The sequence below is a fragment of the Rhinoraja longicauda genome, chromosome 9 (assembly GCF_053455715.1).
Source record: "Rhinoraja longicauda isolate Sanriku21f chromosome 9, sRhiLon1.1, whole genome shotgun sequence".
Lineage (NCBI taxonomy): Eukaryota > Metazoa > Chordata > Chondrichthyes > Rajiformes > Arhynchobatidae > Rhinoraja > Rhinoraja longicauda.
Genome location: NC_135961.1, coordinates 37666242 through 37690056, shown reverse-complemented (window position 1 = coordinate 37690056; position 23815 = coordinate 37666242). Strand labels below are relative to the sequence as shown.

The 23815-nt window shown below is 40.4% G+C and overlaps 1 protein-coding gene and 1 long non-coding RNA gene across 12 annotated transcripts in view; both read right to left on the bottom strand.

Annotated features, from left to right (window-relative positions):
• The window catches only part of afdna (afadin, adherens junction formation factor a), a 157647-nt gene extending 149523 nt beyond the window's left edge, over positions 1-8124 (bottom strand). For all 11 annotated transcript variants that reach the window (XM_078405184.1, XM_078405188.1, XM_078405191.1 and 8 more), the window contains exon 1: positions 7850-8124. In XM_078405184.1, coding sequence (XP_078261310.1) covers positions 7850-7948 — 99 coding nt within the window. In that variant the 5' untranslated portion in view covers positions 7949-8124. The remainder of the gene's footprint in view (positions 1-7849) is intronic.
• A 149-nt stretch (positions 8125-8273) lies between these two features.
• Positions 8274-23815, bottom strand: part of LOC144596629 (uncharacterized) — a 50658-nt gene continuing 35116 nt past the window's right edge. Inside the window, exons 2-3 of the long non-coding RNA XR_013547637.1 lie at positions 16001-16059; positions 8274-8434 (exon numbers count right to left, since the gene is read on the bottom strand). This is a non-coding gene — a long non-coding RNA (uncharacterized LOC144596629). The remainder of the gene's footprint in view (positions 8435-16000; positions 16060-23815) is intronic.

Here is a 23815-nt window from a genome sequence, read left to right as displayed (position 1 = left end):
AGCTTCACATCTTAATATGTCTTGTTAGCCTTAACTAGCAAAAAATCTGTGCACCTTTCCAAGGTTTTTCAACGCAAACGTCAAGCACTTCGGGGAAGGATTCCCAATTAACACTATCCTGTAGCTCTTACATACAGTGCATTCAGAAAGTATTCAGACCCCTTCACTTTTTCCACATTTTGTTACGTTACAGCCTTATATTAAAAATAGATTCATTATTATTTTTTATCAATCTACACGCAATACCGCATAATAAAAAAAGCGAAAACGGGTGTTTAGAAATTTTTGTAAAGTAATTAAAAAGAAATAACTGAAATATCACATTTACATAAGTATTCAGACCCTTTACTCAGTACTTTGTTGAGGCACCTTTGGCAACGATTACAGCCTCAAGTCTTCTTGGGTGTGACGCTACAAGCTTCGCACACCTGTATTGGGTATTTTCTCCCATTCATCTCTGCATATCCTCTCAAGCTCTGCCAGGTTGGAAGGGGAGCGTCGATGCACAGCTATTTTCAGGTCCCTCCAGAGATGTTCGATTGGGTTCAGGTCCAGGCTCTGGCTGGGCCACTCGAGGACATTTACAGACTTGTCACAAAGCCACTCCTACGTTGGCTTGGCTGTGTGCTTAGGGTCATTGTCGTGTTGGAAGGTGAATCTCCGCCCCAGTCTGAGGTCCAGAACGCTCTGGAGCAGGTTTTCATCAAAGATCTCTCTGTACTTTGCTCTGCTCATCTTTCCCTCGATCCTGACTGTTCTCCCAGTTCCTGCCGCTGAAAAACATCCCCACAGCATGAAGCTGCCACCACCATGCTTCACCGCAGGTATGGTATTGGCCAGGTGATGAGTGGTGACACTTGGCATTCAGGCCAAAGAGATCAATCTTGGTTTAATCAGACCAGAGAATCTTGTTTCTCATGGTCCGAGAGTCCTTTAGGTGCCTTTTGGCAAACTCCAACCAGGCTGCCATGTACCTTTTACTGAGGAGTGGCTTCTGTCTGGCCACTCTACTATAAAGGTCTGATTGGTGGAGTGCTGCACATATAGGTGTCCTTCTGAAAGTTTCTCCCATTTTCACAAAGGAACTCTGGAGCTCCGAGTCCTCCCTGACCAAGGCCCTTCTCCCCCGATTGCTCAGTTGGGCCAGGTGGCCAGCTCTCTGAAGAGTCCTGGTGATTCCAATGTTCTTCCATTCAAGAATGACTGAGGCCACTGTGCTCTTCAGGACCTGCAATGCTGCAGAAATTGTTTTATACCCTTCCCCAGACCTGTGCGTCGACACAATCCTGTCTCTGAGGTCTACGGACAATTCCTTCGTCTTCATGGCTTGGTTTTTGCTGACATGCACTGTCAACTGTGGGACCTTATATAGACAGGTGTGTGCCTTTTCAAATCATGTCCAATCAATTTAATTTACCAGTGGACTCTAATCAAGTTGTAGAAACATCAAGGATAATCAATGGAAACAGGATGAACCTAAGCTCAATTTTGAGTGTCATGGCAAAGGGTCTGAATACTTATGAAAACGTGATATTTCAGTTATTTCTTAATTACTTTGCAAAAATTTCTAAGCACCTGTTTTCGCTTCTTCATTCTGGGGTATTGTGTGTAGATTGATGATTAAAAAAATGAATTTAATCCATTTTAAAATAAGGCTGTAACGTAACAAATTGTGGGAAAAGTGAAGGGATCTGAATACTTTCTGAATGCACTGTAATCCTTGCCCACCATCATCCTTGCATCACTGAAATTGTCTTTTTGGTAAACATTCTACAATTAGACTTTACTGAAGCTTATGATACTCAGTTTCTAACCTTCCAAATATCATGATCGAATATTAATCAAATTCAATCTCTAGCTATGCGTGACCCACGCGGTTGCATAAATCATAATTGTCAATAATGTGCTAAAAGTTTAATTCAAAAGCAAAGCAGGGTGCTGGAAACCTGAAACAAAAAGGAAAATGCTGAAACATTAACTATTTTCCAATATTTTGATTTTAGCAGACAGACACATTAATTGCAGGCCTTCCAAACGGACAGTGATGAGTCAGCATTGGAAATTACATACCACAGATTCACAAATTGATTGATTTGGATATGTAACTTTAACTTTCTAATGAATACTGTTTACAGTACATTCAAACAAAACTAAATGTTCCTGAAGAATTCCTGAAGATATTTGCCAGAGTGGGAAGATGGAGACTTTACAATTTCAATGTTAAGGGGTGTACATGGAAAAAAAAAAATCATAAAACATGTACCCAATCTAATTTAACTGAAGCTTTTTTCTCCAGAGATGCTGCTTAACCCACTGAGTTATCCAGCACTTTGTGTCTATCTTTACTACAAAAAGTATGTTCATTCTTAAATTAGATTTAAATAGTCGATACATAATTCTAGCATACCATTAATTCAGCTGTGAAGACTTACAGAATGTATTAAAAGAAAATAACTGCAGATGCTGGTACAAATCGAAGGTATTTATAGTCTTCAGTCTGAAGAAGGGTCTCGACCCGAAACGTCACCCATTCCTTCTCTCCCAAGATGCTGCCTGACCTGCTGAGTTACTCCAGCATTTTGTGAATAAATACAGAATGTATTAAGTGACTACTATATTTTGTGAAACAATTAACACAAATAAAAGGAAAAGAAAATACTGTACGGGAGATAAATTAGCTAGATAAAACCATAACCCTCCAGGTAGACTAGACAGTCAAAAAAAGAACGAATCTTCTGCTATTCTTCACTTAACACCATCTTTGCAAATCATTACGTAAATTTTACATGGTGTTTTGACAAAGACCTACATGCCAAGCTGGTCAAAATAGGATCCAAGGGTAAGTGGCAAATTAAATACAAAATTGGCACAGGAGTAAGAAGCAAAAGGGCATGGATGCTTTTGTGACATAAAGACCATTACTAGTGGCACTCCAAAGGATTAAGTGCTTGGATTGTTTCTTTTGTAATGTGTATGTTAATGATTTTGACCCAAGTACAGTGGTTAATATGAATTAGTTTGTTGATATTTAAATATGGCATATGGCTATACTCATGGGAACAGGGAGGCAACAAGGTTTGGGGAATTTCTAATGAATGGGAAGATATTGAGTGATAGAGGAACAAAACAAAATTGAGGTTTATGTCCACAGATCCTTAAAAGCAGGACAGGACATTGAGTTTATTAAAAAGGGACACAGGATGAAGGAATATACAGCTGGAAAGTTGTTGTTTTTTGGCAGGCTGTTCGAATCCAAGGCAACTTTTTTTCCCATTCCACTTCCAAGCTAACTACCAGGGCAAATGTGAGACCTATAGATTACGATGTGTGGGAGGTAGAGCCGGACAGTTTTGGAGTTGGTGTTCTCCTTCCATCATTTACATTCTTCTTCCGAGGGCTCCTTATGCATGGATCAGAGATGATGAGTAGAACCCTGAAAACTCCTTCTCTACTTTGAGCACAAGGGTCCAGAGATTCCTACGGCTATAGATGTTGTTTTTTTCCCCCCATTATTTAAAGAATATATAATTGAATCTTTTCCTCTGCCCACTTCCGTGGAAGACTTGTGAGCAGAGTGTTCAATGGAAGTGTTGTGTTGGGCATTCATGTAGCCCATTCACATACCTGTCAAGAATATAAGGGCCTAATTGCCTTGCCTACGAAATAACACAGATGATATTCTGCTCATCCTGCTTGGGGAATTGGAAGATTTTGAGAAAACAGCATTGATGGTATCTATCCAGCACTTTGAAGTGCCAGCTGTGGGCAGTACAAGTCCCAGAGGAATACAGGTCAGCAGAAAGGTTAGAGAGGGACCATACACATCACTTAAGCCAAAACTTGAGTACTGCGTATAGTTCCGGTCACTTAACAGGAAAAATGATTGCCCAAGGGTGCAAAAGAGACTTTCAATGATATTGTCAGCTCTGGAAATGGGGCAATGAGGGAAGAAATAACCAAAGATTGTTTTCATTGAAATAGCGACAGCCCGCAAGTAGATTTTTTTTTAAATTAGACCATTAGAGTAAATATGAAGAACTTACATGCATCTGCAATCGTGTCAATGGCTCTTAGATTTATAGTAACTCCTCAAAGCAAAGGGGAGATCAGATTTTTTTCAATTCAGTGTGGTGAGGGGGGATATGCCCAGGGGGATCATGAAGGCTGAAACCGTCAAGACTTGAATGGTAGATGGGTGAGTACATGCAAGTCATGGCCTGTAAGGTTATATACTCTGAAATATAGGTTTAGGTTAGGTAGCTCTTTTTAGACTGGTACAAATACAGTGGATTGAAGGCAAATAGTATAATATCACTGCATCTTACACATAAACTATGAAACAGCAAAGAGCTCATTTCCGGAAATCCTATAAATGAAAGACATGCCGGGGAAAAACTCTTAAGTTGATCTTAGAGGATCAAATTTAAAAAACAATACGGCATCTGAACCAAGATAAGATTCCAGAGTATGTTCTAAATGTACTCAATGATTTTTACTATAGCACAGTTACAAAAACAAAGGCAAAGATGCATGTATTTTAAAAACGCTATGAAGCGATCAAGATAACTTGGGATGTTGGAATATATTTCAACAAAATGTACCACTTGATGAGACTTGAGAATGAGTTAATGCAGTCTCTACAATTGCAAATATAGTTTTCTAACTTCAACAGAAATTTTCCAGAACAGGGCAAATCAGGAAAGACCACAGTGGAAAGTTATCTTCCACCACATCCATAATATCTTCAAAAATATTGAAATGCTAAATTATGCAAGCATCTTATTATGACATATCTGTGACATTGCATGTTGAAAGTAATCTAGAAATAACATGCAGACCAACAGATGAAATATATTATTCAAGTATCACGCGAGAAACACTCTTAACAAGCCAAAGATAAGCTGTACAGAGGTCATTATAAACACACCCTATCTAGCCATCAACTGAACAATTCCATAAATGCAATATTATGGAACCACAGAGCTGCCAACAACCTGAGAAATTGAACCGAGCATTATTTTAGAAAACTAAATTATTAGTGCTATTCAACTAATCTCTGCAATATTGCCACTATGCTCCAAGCTGTAGATTAACTCCCAACATGGCCTCCCCAATTCATAGCAAGGAATAAGAATTGAGAATATTCCCTTAATAAGCACCAGATCACTCAACTTTTGCTGTTAGTTGATCAAGATAGGAAATAAAATGAATGGGCACAAACTACGCACTTTCAGTTTTAGTGTTCAATTCTAAGGGTTCTTATGTAAAATTAGCTACTTGTCCTGTTACCGTGCAGCAGTCTCATCATGGTTAATCACATGTTCCAATGCCTACCAGAAGTACATGTCTGCAAAGATATGTTTGTACGCACCGTCAGGATTGGCTGTTTTTTAATTTCGTTGTACTCGTTGCAATGACAATAAATGAATATTATTATTAATTCGTCCAAGGCTTTCTTCAACGATCAGATGGTGAAAACTAACTGAAATCAGATTTCTACAGAATACATCATATTGATCCTTTATGCATACTAACTTGAAGCAAGCCATTCAATTCCATTTACTCTCCGCTTCTTCTGGAGTAAATGGGGATATACTTCTACCTACATATCTTATGAATCTTTAATTTATATACAGCATGGAATTGTGGTAAAGATCGCTATACCTGCACTCTTCAGTGGAAACAGCAACATTTCACTGAGTTTGATATCAGCCCTAAAGAGGTCAAGAACCTTTTTCATGCCAATGGAATAATCCAGCTCTAGATCTAAACACCAGTAATATTTGTGTACATCCACTTCATTGATAAATGGAGCATGCAAAAATATTGAGAGAGTAATGGTTTTGAAAAATCCCACATCATCATTATAAATTTGAAGTAAAATAATGCAAAAATTAGATTGTATAAATCATTTTAAATGTTCTATAAACTGTAGTTATCTGAACAAGGGGTCTGAAGTTTTAAAACAAATTATTTGAAAATGATGGGGCAAAGGATAGGTGCTGCTTGGAAATGTGATGTGATGTAAACCATGAAAACCAAACGCTAGGCAGCAGCTGCTTTGCTAATTCCAATTATCACATTTATATTTGTAACCTACCCATCCCCACTGTTTAAAATGAAAATCTGATGAGCTGACCCTTTTCCAACCACTTTTCTTTTCTCCTTGTCTTCAAAATCCAAACAACAATCTGAAAAGAGATTTAACTGCATTCGAATGCAACTCATTTGCAGAATAAAAAGACAAAATCAATGAGCTACATCCTTTGTCAAAGCGGAAATAAACATGTTTTTTGAATCAACGGTAAATGATACTAAGTTGGAATCCCAACAAAAGCTATGCTCAATTACTGCAATATATAGAATTCAGACAGAATTTCTACTGTAGTTTCTGCATCGGCAAGTTGGACTAAAGCTGCACGTTCTTGTTTGCTTGTGGTTTGACACTTAAAAACCACATGTAATGCAAAGCCAACTAGACATATTCCAGTCTATTATACCAGGACCAATGACACAAATGGTTAAGATGGATACATGACCTCTCAAGGACAAGTAAAATTTAAAAGAGTCAGTGCTTGAAAGATATTGCAAACTCATTTCTGATATTAAAACCACATATCTTAAATGGATTTCAGGTAATCGAGTTTTTTGCATTTTCCAGGATATTGTATGATGTGTTTATTCCAACGTAATAATCGAAAAATTCCCAAGCCAATTGCAGGGTTTAGCTTTGGGTAACAGATTCTTCACATGAAGATCAGGACTGCAGGTTACCTACAATTGATCATTCTGACAGAGTAAGGAATGAGTATACAAGAGTTTTGTGAAAACGTCAGCTGGTTGAAGTTGATCTGGTCCAATAATCTTTATAATTTGATCATTCAGCATATGGTCTAATGCGTTAAATGATATTTTTAAGTTTAAAGAACATTGGTCCGTTTATAATTTTGCACTCATAGAACCAGTAATGTAAAGAATGCTCATTGCACGTTTGAACGAAATCTCATTCATTTCTAGGCAGATGTTTGTCATTCCCGATTTATTATACTGAAGCGACAATCGCAAATAAAATCGCAACAATTTACAAATGTGTGCACAAGACAAAGCCGAACGTGTGATTAACGACCTCCACCGGCCCATTTGGAATTCAACATGAATAACTCACATGAAAAATTCCTCAAAACTAATGTACGAGTCTCAAACACTTGCCCAATTATGGTCCAAGGATGGGGGTGAAAAAAACGGGGGAGGGGGGATTTTTAATGCACGAAATCTGAGCTGATGCAACTGGTCAAATATAGTCTAATATTTTATTTATGATTACATTGTATATATATATATATATATTTAAAATTACGATGCAAATATATGGGGCCAGCACGCCTGTGGCGGCCTACACTGGGGAGCTGTAGCTTCACTCGAGCTGCGCCCGGGTAAAAACTGGCTGGGCAGCTGCGAACAACAGGGGCCGGCACTCCCTTTAACTCTGTGCCGGGGATTTGGTTAACATGACACAGCAGCGCATTAAAAGGGGGGCTGGCGTGTGGGAACTCGGCTTTTCATTATCCCTGTCACAATAATTGGTACTACAACCTCTTCCCCCCCTCCCCCCCCCAAAGCTATAAACCAATCCCGGCTCCCGCTCCCCACCCCTCGGCAAGCCGAGCCCGGGGCCCCGGCTGCCTTTTGTTGTCGAGGACGCCTTGCCAGGCGCCGGACCCTGTAGACTCTCCACCCCCACACCCCTCATCTTGGGCTCATCGTACCTCCTGACCCTGGGACCAAACCAAAGCGCCCAGCGTAGGGCGAGGACACGACGGACTTCTCCTGCGGCCGGAGACGGACTCACCTCGGTCGGCTGGCTGATCTCAAACAGGTCCAGGCGGTTGGCGTTCCAGTGGTTGATGATCTCCGCCAGCTTCATGCGCTCCTCTTCGCGGCTCGACATCCTGCCCGTCGGCGAGGTTTGACGGTGAGGGGGGAAAAAAACAAATCCTCTCTTCCCGCGGAAGAACGATAATAAAAAATAAAGGCTGAAATAAAATAGCCAAGCGGCTCCCGAGGGCGAAGTGGAGGGAGTGAACCAGTTGCCGCTCCCTCGGTCGCGAGCGCTCGCCCAACGGCTCCTCGCGCACGCGCGTGGGATAATATTTCACGCGCGTCCTGCCGCATGCGCGCTAGTGCCTGGCGACCGCTCCGGCTCCAACGGGCGATCAGGTGCTGTGAGGCGACGACGGCAAAGGTTCGCGGCTCCCGCGTGTTACCCCTCTAAACTTCAACGAAGGTTTGAATTGCGGCCCCCCCGAATGTTTGCTCTGAAAGTATCATGCGCTTGAGGCGAACGTACCTTTGCCAAGGTTCGTCTTGCAGTGGAGTAAACGAAGCTTCATCGCTCTGCCCTTTGCCGCCAGGGGTGCATTCGTTGCATTGTCATCTGTCGTTGGTAAAATATAATTCGGATAAAGGACTTAATTTAAACCATTCGATTAACATTTTCCTTTTAAGACGGCAATTACTCGTGATTTTTCACACTCAATCTTGTTCTTTTATGCTGCATGTGCAGTATTTAAGTTACTGTTTTAATGTTGTTAAATAACACAGCTATACCCGTTTTGGCATCGCTATTATTCACTAGAGATGAGAAGTGATGGGGGGGTGGTTTCGCAATATCGTCAGTAATGTCATTGTAACCATTACAAATGGCAGATATGAATATACATCTGCCTTCGCAGACTGGGCTATAAATATTTACAGTTTGCCATATATATCAGTGTAGATAGGACTATAAAATCTTCAGTGTCACATATTTAAGAAAATAACATGAATAGGTGGTATTGCAGTGATGTGATGCACATCAATTCATTACCCTACTGGCTTATTTTTCGAATGATAAATGTTTTTCATGGAAACTATCATCCGTTTTCATAAGAATAAAATTGGATTATTCTGTGCTCATAAATCAATAGTCCCAGTTAAATCTCACAAGCACATCGATCTGATAACTGCAGTTAAGCTGTGATCAATAAATCACACAAGAGATACATTAACAATGCATCTGGGTTATATAAGACTTTAAATATTTCAAATAAAAATGATAAGCTACAATAAATTTTCATCACAAATGAAAGTAAACTGATCACAGATTGCACCATTGTGCTGGATTGAGACATGAACCCAAGATCACTAGACCGCAGCAAAAGCTGTACCTAATGAGCTACAGTTGAATTGGTTCAAAACTCATTTAGCAGCTTAGAGGCCAGTGTCCATCAGGTGCTGAAGTTCACTGGCAGCAACAGCATTATAAACCACAGCTATCTGACCTTGTGGCCCAATATATACCTTAAGCTGCTGTTACCATTAGGCTGGGGAGAAGGGGTTATCAACCCTGGTTCACTTAGTAATCAATTGAAAGTTGCAGCATGGAAACAGGCCCTTCAGCCCACCGAGCCTACGCTGACCATTGATTACCGTTCACACTAGTTCCATGTTATGCCACTTTCTCATCCACTCCCAACACACTAGGGGCAATTTACAGAGGCCAATTAACCTACAAGCTGCACACACATTTGGGATTTAGGAGGAAACTAGAGCATCCAGCGGAAACCCACCTGGTCACAGGATGAAGGTGCAAACTTCACATAGCATCCCGAACTCAGCGGGTCAGGCAGCAGCTCTGGTAGACATGGGTAGGTGATATTTCGGGTTGGGACCCTTCTTCAGAGTATGTTGAAGGGTCCTAACCGTAAAAGTTTCATATCGATGACTGGAGATGCTGCCTAACCTGCTGAGTTATTTTATAGTTTGCTATAGCCCGAGCTAAGTGCTCCCGTAACCAAAAAGTAAACAAAAAGGCTGCTGTTTACTACAGCCAGTGGAGCATGATGTTTGGATGATTAAGCAATTAATGGCAGCAGGCTTTAAGCTTATTCCATCCTTCATAATGGCGGAGCCGGATTGCACAGAACAACGCTGAAAGGTTTATCTTGGCCATTCGAATGAACCAATCTTGGCCATTCGAATTAACCAATCTCGGTCTTATTTTGTGAAATCTGCCACCGTAGAAACCAGTTTGCAACGACTTTGGACAGAAAGTGCTGGAACAACTCAGCGAGTCAGGCAGCATCTCTGGAGAACATGGATGGGTGATGTTTTGGATCGGGATCCTTCTTCAGATGACTGATTCATTTCTGTGATAGTAAGGAACAGCTGAACATTCTGCAGATAGCTAGATTCCATCCACATCTTTCTACAATGGTGAAGTCTTGCACTTGAACTAGCTGCATCTGTTGCCAATTGCTCCAGTGCAGCTATTACACAGGAAACAACCCAAAAAAGTAGACAATTAATCTGAAGATGTACTGCCCATTTAAAATAAGGATAGGTTCAAACCTGTCACTTGCTATCTCATCAGTCTATAATCAGAAACAAAGTGTGGGAACACCTCATTGGCATAGCTACCGACAACACTTACACACCAGTTACCCTTTCACTGATACTCCATTTAGTCCCCGCCAGAACTTCACAGCCTGAGACCTCATTATAATCTTGGCCAAAGACGGACAAAGCTGGATTCCACTCTCGAGGTGAAAATAAATCCATGGCTGGCAAAAATACAGAGAACAATATTATGTGGCAAAACACAACATATTAATTTGATAACTAATATCTCGGGTCATGAGGTCCACTGGGAACATTTGGGGAAAAACAAGGTGGAACATATTTGAGATCTTTTTGTGATTATGAAGATAATGATTTTCTTCAGGGTATTCAGGATACCTTTCTGCAAAAATATGTTCTGAAATACAAAGGCACAGGACATGTTAGTTTCTGTTATGAACTAAATTTAGCTAAAGTAGAAATTGCAAGAAGAAATGTGAAGCAATTACTTAGAATTTATGTTAATAAAACACAAAATGGAGAAGGAACTCATTGGGTCAGACAGCATCTGGGGAGGGAACAGTCAGGCGACATTTTGAGGTTGGGCTACTTCTTCAGACTGATTGGAGTATTAGGGCAAAAGCTGCAAAAAAGAAGTGGGACAGGAGAAAGCCTGGAAAGTGATAAATGGATGGATACAGGTGAATGGTCTTGATTTAGGCGTGGCTCATCCAATGTAATGAGCCAGAGATTGTACACAGACAATTGGCCACACCTAAAATTACAATATGTCATCGAAAGCAGTTTAAATAAACGTTAAACAAGCCTTCTTAAATCTCCCTATGGGACAAATGCTCTACTCAAAGAGAAGTAAAGGATGATATAATGCCAATTGTGAAAGTATTCATGAAGGCATAAATGCTAATAAGTGTTGAGAGAAACATGAGAAACAAAAGACAACTGAATAGTAACAGCTGGTAAAAGCGAAGATGAATTTGCAAGGGACATCAAATTCAGCACAAAACCTTACAAATATGATAGAAAAAGCAGGCTGAGCATGAGCATTGTAGGTTCTTTGAAAATGGAGATATTGTACAAAATGTTGGGCATTTTCTTAGTTTGCATTGATCTTTACACAGAAAGATGATAGTAAGCTACTTGGCCCAAGGAAAGCAATATTGAAACAGATACAAGAATTCAGCAAAATCCATGTAGGCAAACTAACAGTATTGAAGATAGACACAAAATGCTGGAGTAACTCAGCGGGTCAGGCAGCATCTCTGAAGAAAAGTAATAGGTGATGTTTCGGGTTGTGACCCTTCAACACAAAATGTTGAAGTAACTCAGCGGGACAGGCTGCATCGCTGGAGAAGAGGAATAGGTGACTTTTTGGGTCGAGACCCTAATGTCGAGACAGTAATGAAGAGATATTCAGTCCCCAGAACCAGATGATTTCTCCTTAGAATTTAAAAGAGGTCAGTGCAAAAAATTGCAAATTCTCTTATAATTTTCCAAAATGTTATCCGTTTTAGAACTTTTCTACTGTTTGGAAAATTGCACAAGGCAGTCAGTTATTTAATAAAGGCAAAAACAAAGCAGTACAGACTTCCAAGTGAAACATCCATGGTAGAAAATTATCAGTGCACAATCAAGGATAAAGTAATTGAATATTTGAAAAACTTCCACTTGATCTGTGAGCCATTGCTCATTATAGAAACTAATATGTCCTGCGTTTTTGTTGGTTTGGGAACATAAAATGAAAATATTACTGAAGTGGGAGAAAGTATCCTGACTGGTTGCATCATGATCTGGTACAGCAGTTTCAATGCACGGGTGCACTGGAGATGGCAGAGAGTGGTGGACTCAGCCCGATTCTTCATGGGCACAGCTCTTCCCACCATTGAATGCATTTACCTGAGGTGTTTCCTCAAGTAGGTGGCATCTATCATCAAGGATCCCCACCATCCAGTTAAGGCCATTTTTCTCACCGCTACCATCGGTCAGGAGGTACAGAAGCCTGAAGTCCCACACCACCAGGTTCAGGGACAGTTACTTTCTGATAAATATCAGGTTCTTGAACCCACCTGCGCAACCCTAATCCTATCAAGAAAACGACATAGGGTTGTTATTCAATGAAGCTTCACTGAAAAGAGAAGGCTGGCTACAGGTGAAATTTATAGATTTAAAGGCAAGTTATTGATCTGGTTAGGAAAGTGAATGAGCAGTGAGAGACAGCATGAGTAATGGGCAGATATTTACATTAACAGGATCCCACAGCAATCTCCTTTGAGACAGGAGATGGACACATAAAGCTGGAGTAACTCAGCGGGTCAGACAGCATTTCTGGTGAAAAGGAATATGTGACGTTTTGGGTCGAGACTTCTTCAGACCCGAAACATCACCTATTCCTTTTCTCCAGAGATGCTGTGTGACTTGCTGAGTTAATCTAGCGTTTTGTGTCTCAGATTAAACCGGCATCTACAGTTCTTTCCTACACATCCTTTGAGACAAAACTATTCATTGTATTTTTAAATGAATTAATGATGGGATAGAAAGCAGTGTATGCAAATCAAGATATAGTGACTAACAACATGGTGGCAGTTTAGGTGGAAATATTAAATTGCAAAAAGTCTCATTAATCTAATGTATCAAGGTTTAATGAGTTAAAGCAGGTATTAAGTACTTATGTCATAGATCAACCATGATTAAATGAATAAGCAAAACTACCATTGTAGATTTCACTGTAGCCAAAGGGGTCAACAGTTCTGAACCTAAAAACGCTTACAAAGAGAATACATACCAAATTTAGAATGCTTCGAGGCACAGCAGGTACTGAGACTTACAGACACACGTATATTAGAATAAGAAAATAACTGCAGATGCTGGTATAAATCGAAGGTAATTATTCACAAAATGCTGGAGTAACTCAGCAGGTCAGGCAGCATCTCGGGAGAGAAGGAATGGGTGACGTTTCGGGTCGAGACCCTTCTTCAGACACGTATATTAGAATGTCATGAATGAGTAAATAAACTAATTAGAAAGACAAATGGAACAATGCCTTAATAATTACATGACAGGATTTATGCTTTGTAACCCCCTGGTTAAAATACACCTGGTGCATGGTTGGGAATACAGGGAGCGAGAGCAGGGTGTAATGATACAATGGGTTAAATTATGAAGGGAGATGGCACAAACTATGAATGGATTCTCTTGAGTTTAATGGCTAACGAGTGTAGTTTTTGATGTATTAAGGATTAACTGATGGGGCAGGAGAACATAGAACAGTATAGCACAGGAACTGGCCCTTCAGCCCACAATGCTTGTGATGAATATGATGCTAAGACCAACTCTTATCTGCCTGTATAAAATCCATATCCCTCCATCCCCGCACATCCCCTCCAAAATGGTGGAGAGCAACTACTTTTTTGGGAGCGGAGATTTTAATCTAAAACTAGACCAAGTGGACTCGTTGGGCCCAAACCTCTCCTGCACTGGTGCAGCACCCTGTCCTCCCCCCTCCCCTCTCTCTTCAACCCCCCCCTCCCCTCTCCCTTCTCCCCCCTCCCCTCCCCCATCCCCTCCTTTTAAACTTAAAAATGTAAATAACTTTAAATATATAACACTGATTTCAATAAACTACTTGCATTATCACTAAAGTGACAATGGTGAGTAAGGTGGGCCTAAAATTGTCGCACTATCATGTACCGTTTTAGCTGAAGTTCAGTCACAAACAAGATAACAAACAAGAGTTTTAGTATATAGATTTAGAGGCAGTCTTTGCAGGAATGGTTAGAAAATACACCTGCATGAAGAAGTATTAATGAAATAAGTGAGATTTACACATTTTCATCAGCCTAAGTTATTGAGACACAATGAGGTTTAAGTAGTTACGTCATGGATTAACAATGATTTCCTTGAATGGAATAAATAATGCTCCACCCATCTTCCTCGTGCCAAGTAACTACGGAGATTACCGTTGACATCAAAACAACAGTTGACTGAATGCGACATTAGCTCTATTAATATTGGAGTGAACAGGAATCAAATGAAACAATTTTTACTGACTGCACTTATATGTATTCTACAGTTGGTAATGTTATGCCTATCCAAATATTGTTTTGCAAAATTATTTTCTTCAGATGGCCAACCAATTTCAAAGTATAGAACAGTATAACACAGGAACAGGCCCATCAGCTCACATTTCTGTACCGTGCCAAGACCACCTTGAATTTGTGTACACATAATTCATATACCTGCATTCCCTGCATATCCATGTGCCTATTCAAAAGTAATTTAAATGCCACTACTGAACACGCCTCCACCACCACCCCTGCTAATAAATGTTAATATATTCTGCAATGCAATTGTATTTTCTGCAAAAATCCCCAAATATGTCATATAAATAATGTTATTTTCCAGTGTTTTCTACTGTGAAATCAAGGTAGTGCATGCCAGGGTAATAACATTTGACAATGTCATCATGAATCTATGTGCTGCAAACTAATTCAATTAATATTTCAACAATAAATATTCCAAATATAATATTTACATGTAGTACAATATTATAAATTATATTTCATTTAAGAGTATCTTATCTTTAATTGGTTGAATTATAGAGTAGGCTTGCAATGTTAATGAAAGCTATGATACTATGATTTCAAATAAACTGAATAAAGTTAACTTGTCGGATCTGTCATTCATCCAGTGTGAACTTGACTCAACTCTAAATGATAGAATTTTCAGGAAGAATTTGTGGTAGAAAATGCAGAAAGGGGAAACATCTGAAAATACCATTTTACTGTAAAATTGACTTATGCAGCGTCTCAACCCAAATCTTGACAATTCCATTTCTTCCACAGGTGCTGTTCGACCTGCTGGGTTCCACCAATAGTTTGTTTTTTACCACCATCCAGTATCACTGTGTTAAGAAAAGTTTTAAAATTTCAAGCAATTTATACAGAAGCATAAATTTGCAAAATATCAGATTAGAGTGCTGGAAAAATCGTGAAAATATTCTGAGGTAGGATTCAGACAAAAATGTCCAACTGTGGAAACAAGGAAATGCACAGGCTGGGGTTTACAAAAAAGGACACAACGCGCTGGAGTAACTCAGCAGGTCAGGCACTTTGTGTCCAAATGTGGTTTCTGTTCATGTGTGGTATCATTTCAAATGTCTTAATTTCTTCAAGTTTTATTTACCAAATAACATTTGATAAAAATGCGCTGAAGCAGCTTTCAGTTATGGGGAGGAGCCAAGTGAGAGTTAGGACAACCCCACAGGGAGAATAAGCAATCACTTAGTTTCCTGTGCAGTACAGTGTAAGGGAGGTGACATTAAACAAACCCTGGTGTGTCCGGTTTCGCTAGGGTTTGCACAGATCTTGGCACCCAAGCCAAAATATGTGCAAAGAGGATATTTTGAATTCAGGATGAAACTTTCATTGAGCTACATTAACTAAGATTCTCGAGGCCAATTAGCTCATAGTTTGTTCTTGCATATAAACCTTTTGCTACCCTATCATAACATCTAACAACACTGGAATTATTCCATATTGGCAGAACTTCCACAAGTATTTATCACTGTGCATAAATAAAGACTTCCTGATGTTCGCAATGAACTTACGTTTGTGCAGAATCAAAGCTTGTCCTTCATCTGTGCTTCAACATATCTTGGGTAATATGCTGCAAATTCAATACAAGGATTGTGGAGTCAGAACAAAATGCAAGGTTCTAAGAGAAATATCTTTATTTTAAGCATTGTACCTTTGTTATAACAGTGATTTGGTATTAATTTATAGTGATACCTGCAGATCTTTCAGATGTTGAAAGGTATGCAACAAAATACTGACTATTCATTTGCTTCCACAAATGGTATTCTGCCTGCTGAGTTCCTCCAGCAACTCTCCTTTTTGTGCTCCAGATTCCAGCAAATTCTTTTGTCTCCTGTCTGTCAGATCAACTGGTATCAGTATAAGTCAATAAGTATCAGTTAAAATGGAAGACAGAGTCAACTATATTTTATTCTACGATGATTATTTTAACTTTGACTTCCACAGCACTTGTATGGAATGAGTGGAAGTAAACCTGAGGGAAAGTAATATTGTGGAGGTCTCAAAATGGACAAAATAAAGCAAAACACCAATACATGCAGAGAGAAAGATAGCAGTTGAGATGACAGGGCTGGAGACAGATGAGATGATGGTAAGCCGAACAGCACAACAAACTATGGATGAGGTTTCAATTGCGACACCATGGAAACAGTGAAGGGAGATTTTAACCCAATGCAGTCAGTCTTTGAAAGCCACAAGTTTGGCACATGTAGCTGGGGATCAGAGGATCCAGTGAATGAGTATGTAGATGAGCTGAAGATTCTGATAAGATGATGCTGCAGATAATATTTTTTTTAATACATAAAGTACTGAAGTAACTCGGTGGGTCAGGCAGCAACTCCGAAGAACATGGATAGATGACGTTTTGGGTCGGGACCCTTCTTCAGGCCTTGTTAAATCAATTTTTGCAGAATTGCTCAGTATGCAGCCTGGCGAATGAGAGAATTCAGGTGAAATTAAGGAATAAAGGGGATTTGACGGGGGAGAATGTGGAATAACAGCCAACATGGAGAAAACACATAAACATGTTTAAACATAAACATGAAGTTTTGCTCAGAGTATGACTGTGATGCGATGGGGTAACATGTCTACCACAGTAGTAATGAGAGTGCGGGCAATCTTCTTCACAGCTGGGTCATAGCATTTCAGCTGAGAAACAGTTTGTCATGTGAGTGGAGAATGTAGTGAGGCTGCTGGTCACATGGACACAAAAGGTAGGAGGTCTGATGTGGATGGCATGAGAGCCACCAGGCCTCTGAATACCTGTTCAAGATGGCTCGGTTCCACAATTACTATAGGGTAGAGATGCAAGAAGAAGGCACCTGGCCATAAAGATGGCGGTTTGACAGCCAGTTCACAGAAGTTTCAGGCCAACAGCTGCTTCACAGAGGATGGTGAGTGCCGGGAACATGCTGCTGGGGGTAGTGGTTGAAGCAGATATAATAATGGCATTTCAGAGTGTTTTGGATAGACATGTGGATATGCAGGGAATGGAGGGATATGGATTATGTACAGGCAGATAAAAGTTGGTGTTAGTATTATGTTCAGCACAGACACTGTGGGCCGAAAGGCATGTTCTTGTGCTGCACTGTTCTATCTTCAGTGCAAGTGTCTTCAAATGACGTACGAGGCAGTAGGTTGAACACGAGATAATACAATGATTTGCTATAATTGAACTTGCCACTTCTAATACTGATGGAGAAGAAGAGGGGAGGTGCAAGTTCTAGCCAAGAACTCAGTGTCAACAAGACTCTTGATATTTACAGAATTGCTAATTGGACTAAGTCAAGCACAGGTTGCATTGAATGCTTTTAAGGAGAACAACATTGCAGTGTGGAGGTACTACAGGTCCCGTGATGATGTCCTAGCAGGTGCAGACTTCCTTATATCCTTATAAGCTGTAGCCAATAAGAGTTCAATAAGCCTTACTGAAAACAGATATGGCAGAATACAAAAATATAAACCTTACGGTGGCCCATACAGAGATCAAAGGAAATGACTACATGGGGCTCGAGGGACAGGAGAAAAGATGAAAGGTCAGGTGTACAGTGAATCAGGGTGAAATCAGAGTATAAAACTGTGAAAATAGAGGCACATAGATGGGGAACATTAAGAAGCAACCATAGTAGCAGTTGTTGCAGTTGAGTTTATGTTATCCAGTAATAGAGAGCAATTCATCCAGAAACAGGTCCTTCAGCCCACTAATTCCGTCTTCTGTAGTTATGAGGTAAAGGACTCAGTATTACTTCACATATCTAATTGTTAATGGACTCAGTATTACAGACCCAGTGAACAGCTTAGTATTTGCAGGTACTAATAATGTACCAAGAAGAGGGTGGTCAAGAATGCACAGTAAAATGTATTCAGTCATGAAACCACGATCCATTGTGACTGGAGTGCATAGTACAGAATGGCAGGTACACTTGTGGCGAGGTGTTCACCGACCAAAGACACCAAGAGCTCAAAATTGAATTTACCATGGGAAACTGAAGTAAAACAGGGGATAACACTCATATGATGGTGGATATATGGAATGAACTGCAGGAGGAGCTAGTTGAGGCAGGTACAATAACATTTAAAAGATTCTGGACAGATACATGGATAGGAAAGGTTTATGGGCCAAATGCAGGCATATGGGACTTGCTTCTTTGGGCACCTTGGTCGGCATGGATGTGTTCGGCCGAAGGGCCTGTTTTTGTGCTGTATGACTAAGCTTGAGTGCACATTGAAAAACTCTGTGCCACATGGTAAGAGATTTGCAGTTCCCAGACACTATTGCTTTAAGAGTTGATGCCTTCAATGAAGGACGCTCTGTTGACAACTCATCCTTTGCTTAGCAAGTAGCAACACAAAAGAACTTGCAGACATGACAGGGAACCCCCTCCCATTCCCACAGACCTTTCTGTCCTCCATTGTCCGAGTGAGGCCCAATGCAAATAGGAGGAACAGCACCTCATATTTCGCTTGGGCAACTTACAACCCAGCGGTATGAATGTTGATTTCTCTAACTTCAAGTATCCCTTGCATTCCCTCTCTTTCCATCCCTCCCCCAACCTAGTTCCCTAGTTCTCTGACTAGTTTCACTGTCCTTCTGATTAATTTTACTGATTGTATATCTCCTTGTCGCCTTCCCCTCAGCTAACAATGAGCCATTCTATATTTCCTTAGCATTGTCTCCTTTGATTTGTCATTTTCACACCTACCCCTCCATATCTCCAGACTCCCTCTCCCCAGACTTTCAGTCAGAAAAAACGCCACCTATTCCATCTCTCCATAGATGCTGCCTGTCCCACTGAGTTACTCCAGCATTTTGTGTCTGTTAACAGACATTACAATTCAATTAACTGTTTTCTTGTGTCTGTTGCTTTGTGTCTGGCTTATACATACGGACATTTGATAAGGGCAAGTTTGGGCTCAGCTGGAGACTCATCTTCAGATGTTCTGACTGAAACATCATCTATCGTGTTCTCAACAGATGATTCGTGATCCTCTAAGTTACTCCAGCATTTTGTGTCTATCTTTGTAAAACAGCATCTGCAATTCCTTGCAGATCTGAAGAAGGGTCCCAACTCAAAAAGTTCCATATTCATGTTCTCTAGAGCTGCTGCTTGACCCCCGAATTACTCCAGCACTTTGTGTCTTTTTTTTCTTGCCATTCCTTGTTTCTCTATCCTCAAAATGAATCAATAATAATAATATTGACACAATCTTGCTTCTGGAACTAAGAGAGGTAATTGAAGTGTGTCTTGTACGGCTGAGGTTCTGGTTTCGGGGTGCGAAGGAGATCTTTTCATGAAGTACGGTGGAGTCCTGGTTCAGGGAAGGTATGATGAGTTGCCAGAGAGCTGGTATTTAACCTCTGCAAGGTAATGGTCATAAAATTAAATACCACAGGTTGGATGCTCCTTTTGGAAGGATGGATTAAAATGAGCTGAATAGCCTGATCTGTGAACAGTAATTTCAGGAATGTATTTTCCTCTCGTCTGAGCTTTAATTTTATTGCTCATTCTTAAACCTCCTTGCTCAACTTATCACTGGCCTGCATAAATCTTTCAGTGGATTTAGAGTTGCATCCACCCATCAAATAATGGATCTAATTGCTAACTGCCAGCAGCTAATTGCTAATTTTTGTAAGAGTTACCTCTGACCACATTTCGATGATTCATTGCTACTGTACTCGCTTCTGAGTTGTGGTAAGAGGTAAAGCAGACAGGAACTACAGTACGTCCCTCACAGCTGAAGGTAAACAAGCAACACCGGAAAATTTCAACATGGGGAGGACTGAGTGAACATGTTTTTGATTAGTATAGTTGCATTGTCAGAACCATTTAAATTGTTTGGCATCTTGGCTAAGCATTAAAGCAAACCCGTCTCATCGCTTCAAAAATAAAATGAATTGATTAACATAGCAGCTTTATGTTGCTTCAGCTTTGAGCTGGCAATCTGTCCTCACATCAGATGCAGCACTCTAATTATTTACTCTTATACTTCCCACAAAACTATATCATTTGTTCAAACATTGTGAGGGAAAATAAACTGTTAAATTGTGTTTATTACTGCAGCAGCAACTCCTGGAATCAATTAAACAACTTACGGGGGATTTAATTTTAAAATAATTTCCTGCCAAGTGAAATACTTGAATGCATTTTTCAAATCCTAAGTAGTATTTGAACCTTGAAATGTGATTCAAGCATGAATCCTAGCATTATAAAATTTGGAATCAAATGTGACCTGACAGTAATTTCCATGCTCAACAGTATGCATTAGTAAGAACATTGTTCTGCTTAACGATTCATGAAATTATTTTATTTCCCATCTTAAAACATTGCTTCATTTTCTCCCCCTTTTTCCAGTTTGATATTCCTCCTGCATTATTCTCAGAGGAATTTGAGGCAATGTCTGCTTGACTGATATAAAAACAGAACATGCTGGAACGAGTCTTCCACGTGTCATTTAAGTTCTGTTTCTCTCCCCACAAATGCAGACTGATCTGCTGAGTGTTTTCAACGTTTTTTGTTTTAATTTTAGATTTCCAGCATCAGCAGTTTTTTGATTTTCTGGTTTTCCCTACACCTTAGTTTAGTTCAGTTTAGTTTATTGTCACGTGTACTGAAGTACACTGAAAAGCTTTTGAGCATATCTGGCTCGTGTTGTCCAATTGGTAAACCTTGGCTTTTAAACACCATCAGAATGATCAGCAATCTCCGCCTGCACAGGAGAGCTGGCTCATTCCCGCACCCTGCTGCAGATTCATCCTCCATTGCTTTCAGATTTACATAGGTTATAGAACAGTGCAGCACAGGAACAGGCCTTTGGCCCACAATTTTTGTGCTGAACCTGACACCAAGTTAAACTAATCTCCTTTGCCTGCACATCATCCCAGAAGCGTGTTCCAGGCACCCACCACCCTCTATGTAAGAAACCCATCTCGCACATCTCCTTTAAACTTTGCCCCACTCACATTAAAAGCTTTGTATGCCCTTTGGTATTTGGCATTACCACCCTGGAAATTGCCGGAACTGGGTGGTCTTTCTGCTTAAAACAACTAAGCAGTGATTTCTTTGGTGGTAGGGGAGGTTTCCTCTGCAGCAGTTTCCAAATCCAGCAATTTGAGATGCTGCCTGCAAGCTTGTGGATCCACTTTCACTGAATACTTAATTCCGGGCACATCTACCAGACACAATCCAGCCATAAAGTTACTTCCAAGTTATTATCTTTGAAGTTAAGTGCTTGGTGAAAGTGCTACTTAAATGTTGGTCAAAATAATTATCTAGAACGGAGTGGCGGAGGAGGCTTCATCATCCCCATTCTTATAATTAAAGTCAGAAAGGAGAAGATTGAGACATAAAGACATAACCAATCGAAACATCTCTTGATCCTGATGGATATGCAGGAAATGTACCTGTGCAGGCAGGTGAGACCAGTTTACCTTGGCTTCTTAGAGTCATGCAGCATGGAAACAGACCCTTCGACCCCAATTCAACCATACCGATCATGTTTGGCACAGACATTGAGGGCCAAAGGACCTATGCTATACTTTTCCATATTTTATGAACTATTGTTTTTTATAACTCAAAAGGGAGTTGGTTGGAGAAATGGGGGGAATGCTATTATATTGGCTGGATGGAATGTGGGCAAGGATAATCTTCCTTCTATCCTTCTGTTCATTTCTATAAATATTGAGACTGGTGTTACTGTTACAACTGCCAAATTATCAGTATCAATTATCATTATCATATGGCTGTGAAATGAGAGTACGAAATGCTGCTGTGGCCAACAGTTGCCCATTTGGCTGTAATTCTTTGAGAGATACAGTATTCCCATCCATAATTTTAGCTTGCCTCATGTCATTGTCAGCTGAGCATTTGAAGGGCTGTGCAATGTTGGGTGAGAGTATCTGAGTGGAATTAATAACGTTGCTGATCAGAGGAATTCTTTTTTGACATAGATGCTATCCTCGGGTTACATAAGCATTTCATTCCTGAGAATTGTCTATAAATCAATTTCTCTGAACTGCTCCATCCCTGGCAATGTCCCAGTGAATCTCCTCTGCATCCTCTCCAGCTCTTTCACATCTTGCTCTGCCTTGGTGACCAGAATTGCACACAGTACTCCAGGTGAGGTCTGACCAAGGTATTATAAAGTCAGAGCATGACCTCCATAGAGACTTCAATACATTCATGGAGATATGGGATATTCTGTGGGAAGATCTACACAGAGGATGATGGGTTCCTGGAACATGCTGTCAGTAGTACTGGTGGAGCAGACATAATGTCTAAGAAGCTTTTAGATAGATATATGGATATTTCAGTGAATGGAGGGATGTGGATCATGTACAGACAAATGAGATTAGGAGATGAGTGTAGCCAAATGCAAATTGGAGGATCAGCACCTCATATTTTGCTTGGGCAGCTTACAACCCAGCAGTATGGATATTGATATCTCGAACTTCAAGTAACCCTTGCATCCCCTCTCTCTCTGTCCTTCCCCCACCCTAGTCGTTAAACTACATTCACTGTCGTCCTGTTGAGTTTCACTGTCTGTATAACATTATCACCTAGCCCACAGACATCAATGGACCATTGTGGGCTCCACCTTTCCTTGATCATCATTACTTTGTGCATTTCTTTCATTCATTTGTTCTTTCTATCTCTATACATCACCGTATATATGTTTCCTTTTCTCCTGACTCTCAATCTGAGGAAGGGTCTCGACTCAAAACATCACCTTTTCCTTACCACAGTTGGAATTTTGTGTCTCAGCTATGGTGAGTACAAACAAGCTACACATAAACATTGTCTGAAGAAGGGTCTCGACCCGAAACGTCACCCATTCCTTCTATCCAGAGATGCTGCCTGACTCGCTGAGCTACTCCAGATTTTTGTGTCTATCTTCGGTTTAAACTAACATCTGCAGTTCCTTCCTACACAGATTAGTTTAACTTTGCGTCATGTTCTGCATGGACTGAAGGGCCTATTCCTGCTCTAGGTTCCATCACTACCTCAGTTTTTAGAGATACAGCATGGAAATAAGCCCTTCGGTCCACCGAGTCCAAGTTCTACGTTAAGATCTTTCGCCAGGTTCTTGTGCTGGACACCTCTCCCCATTGAGATCAAGGGCACGTTAACTCTCAAAACAGGACCTTTGGCCCACTGAGTCCATGCCAACCATCGATCACCCACTTTCTCATCCACTCCCTACACGCGAGGGGCAATTTACTGAGGCCAATTAACCAACAAACCAGCACATCTTCAGAATGTTGGAGGAAATCCACAGCACCCAGAGGAAATTCGCGCAGCGGCAGAGAGAATGTGCAGATGCTACACAGA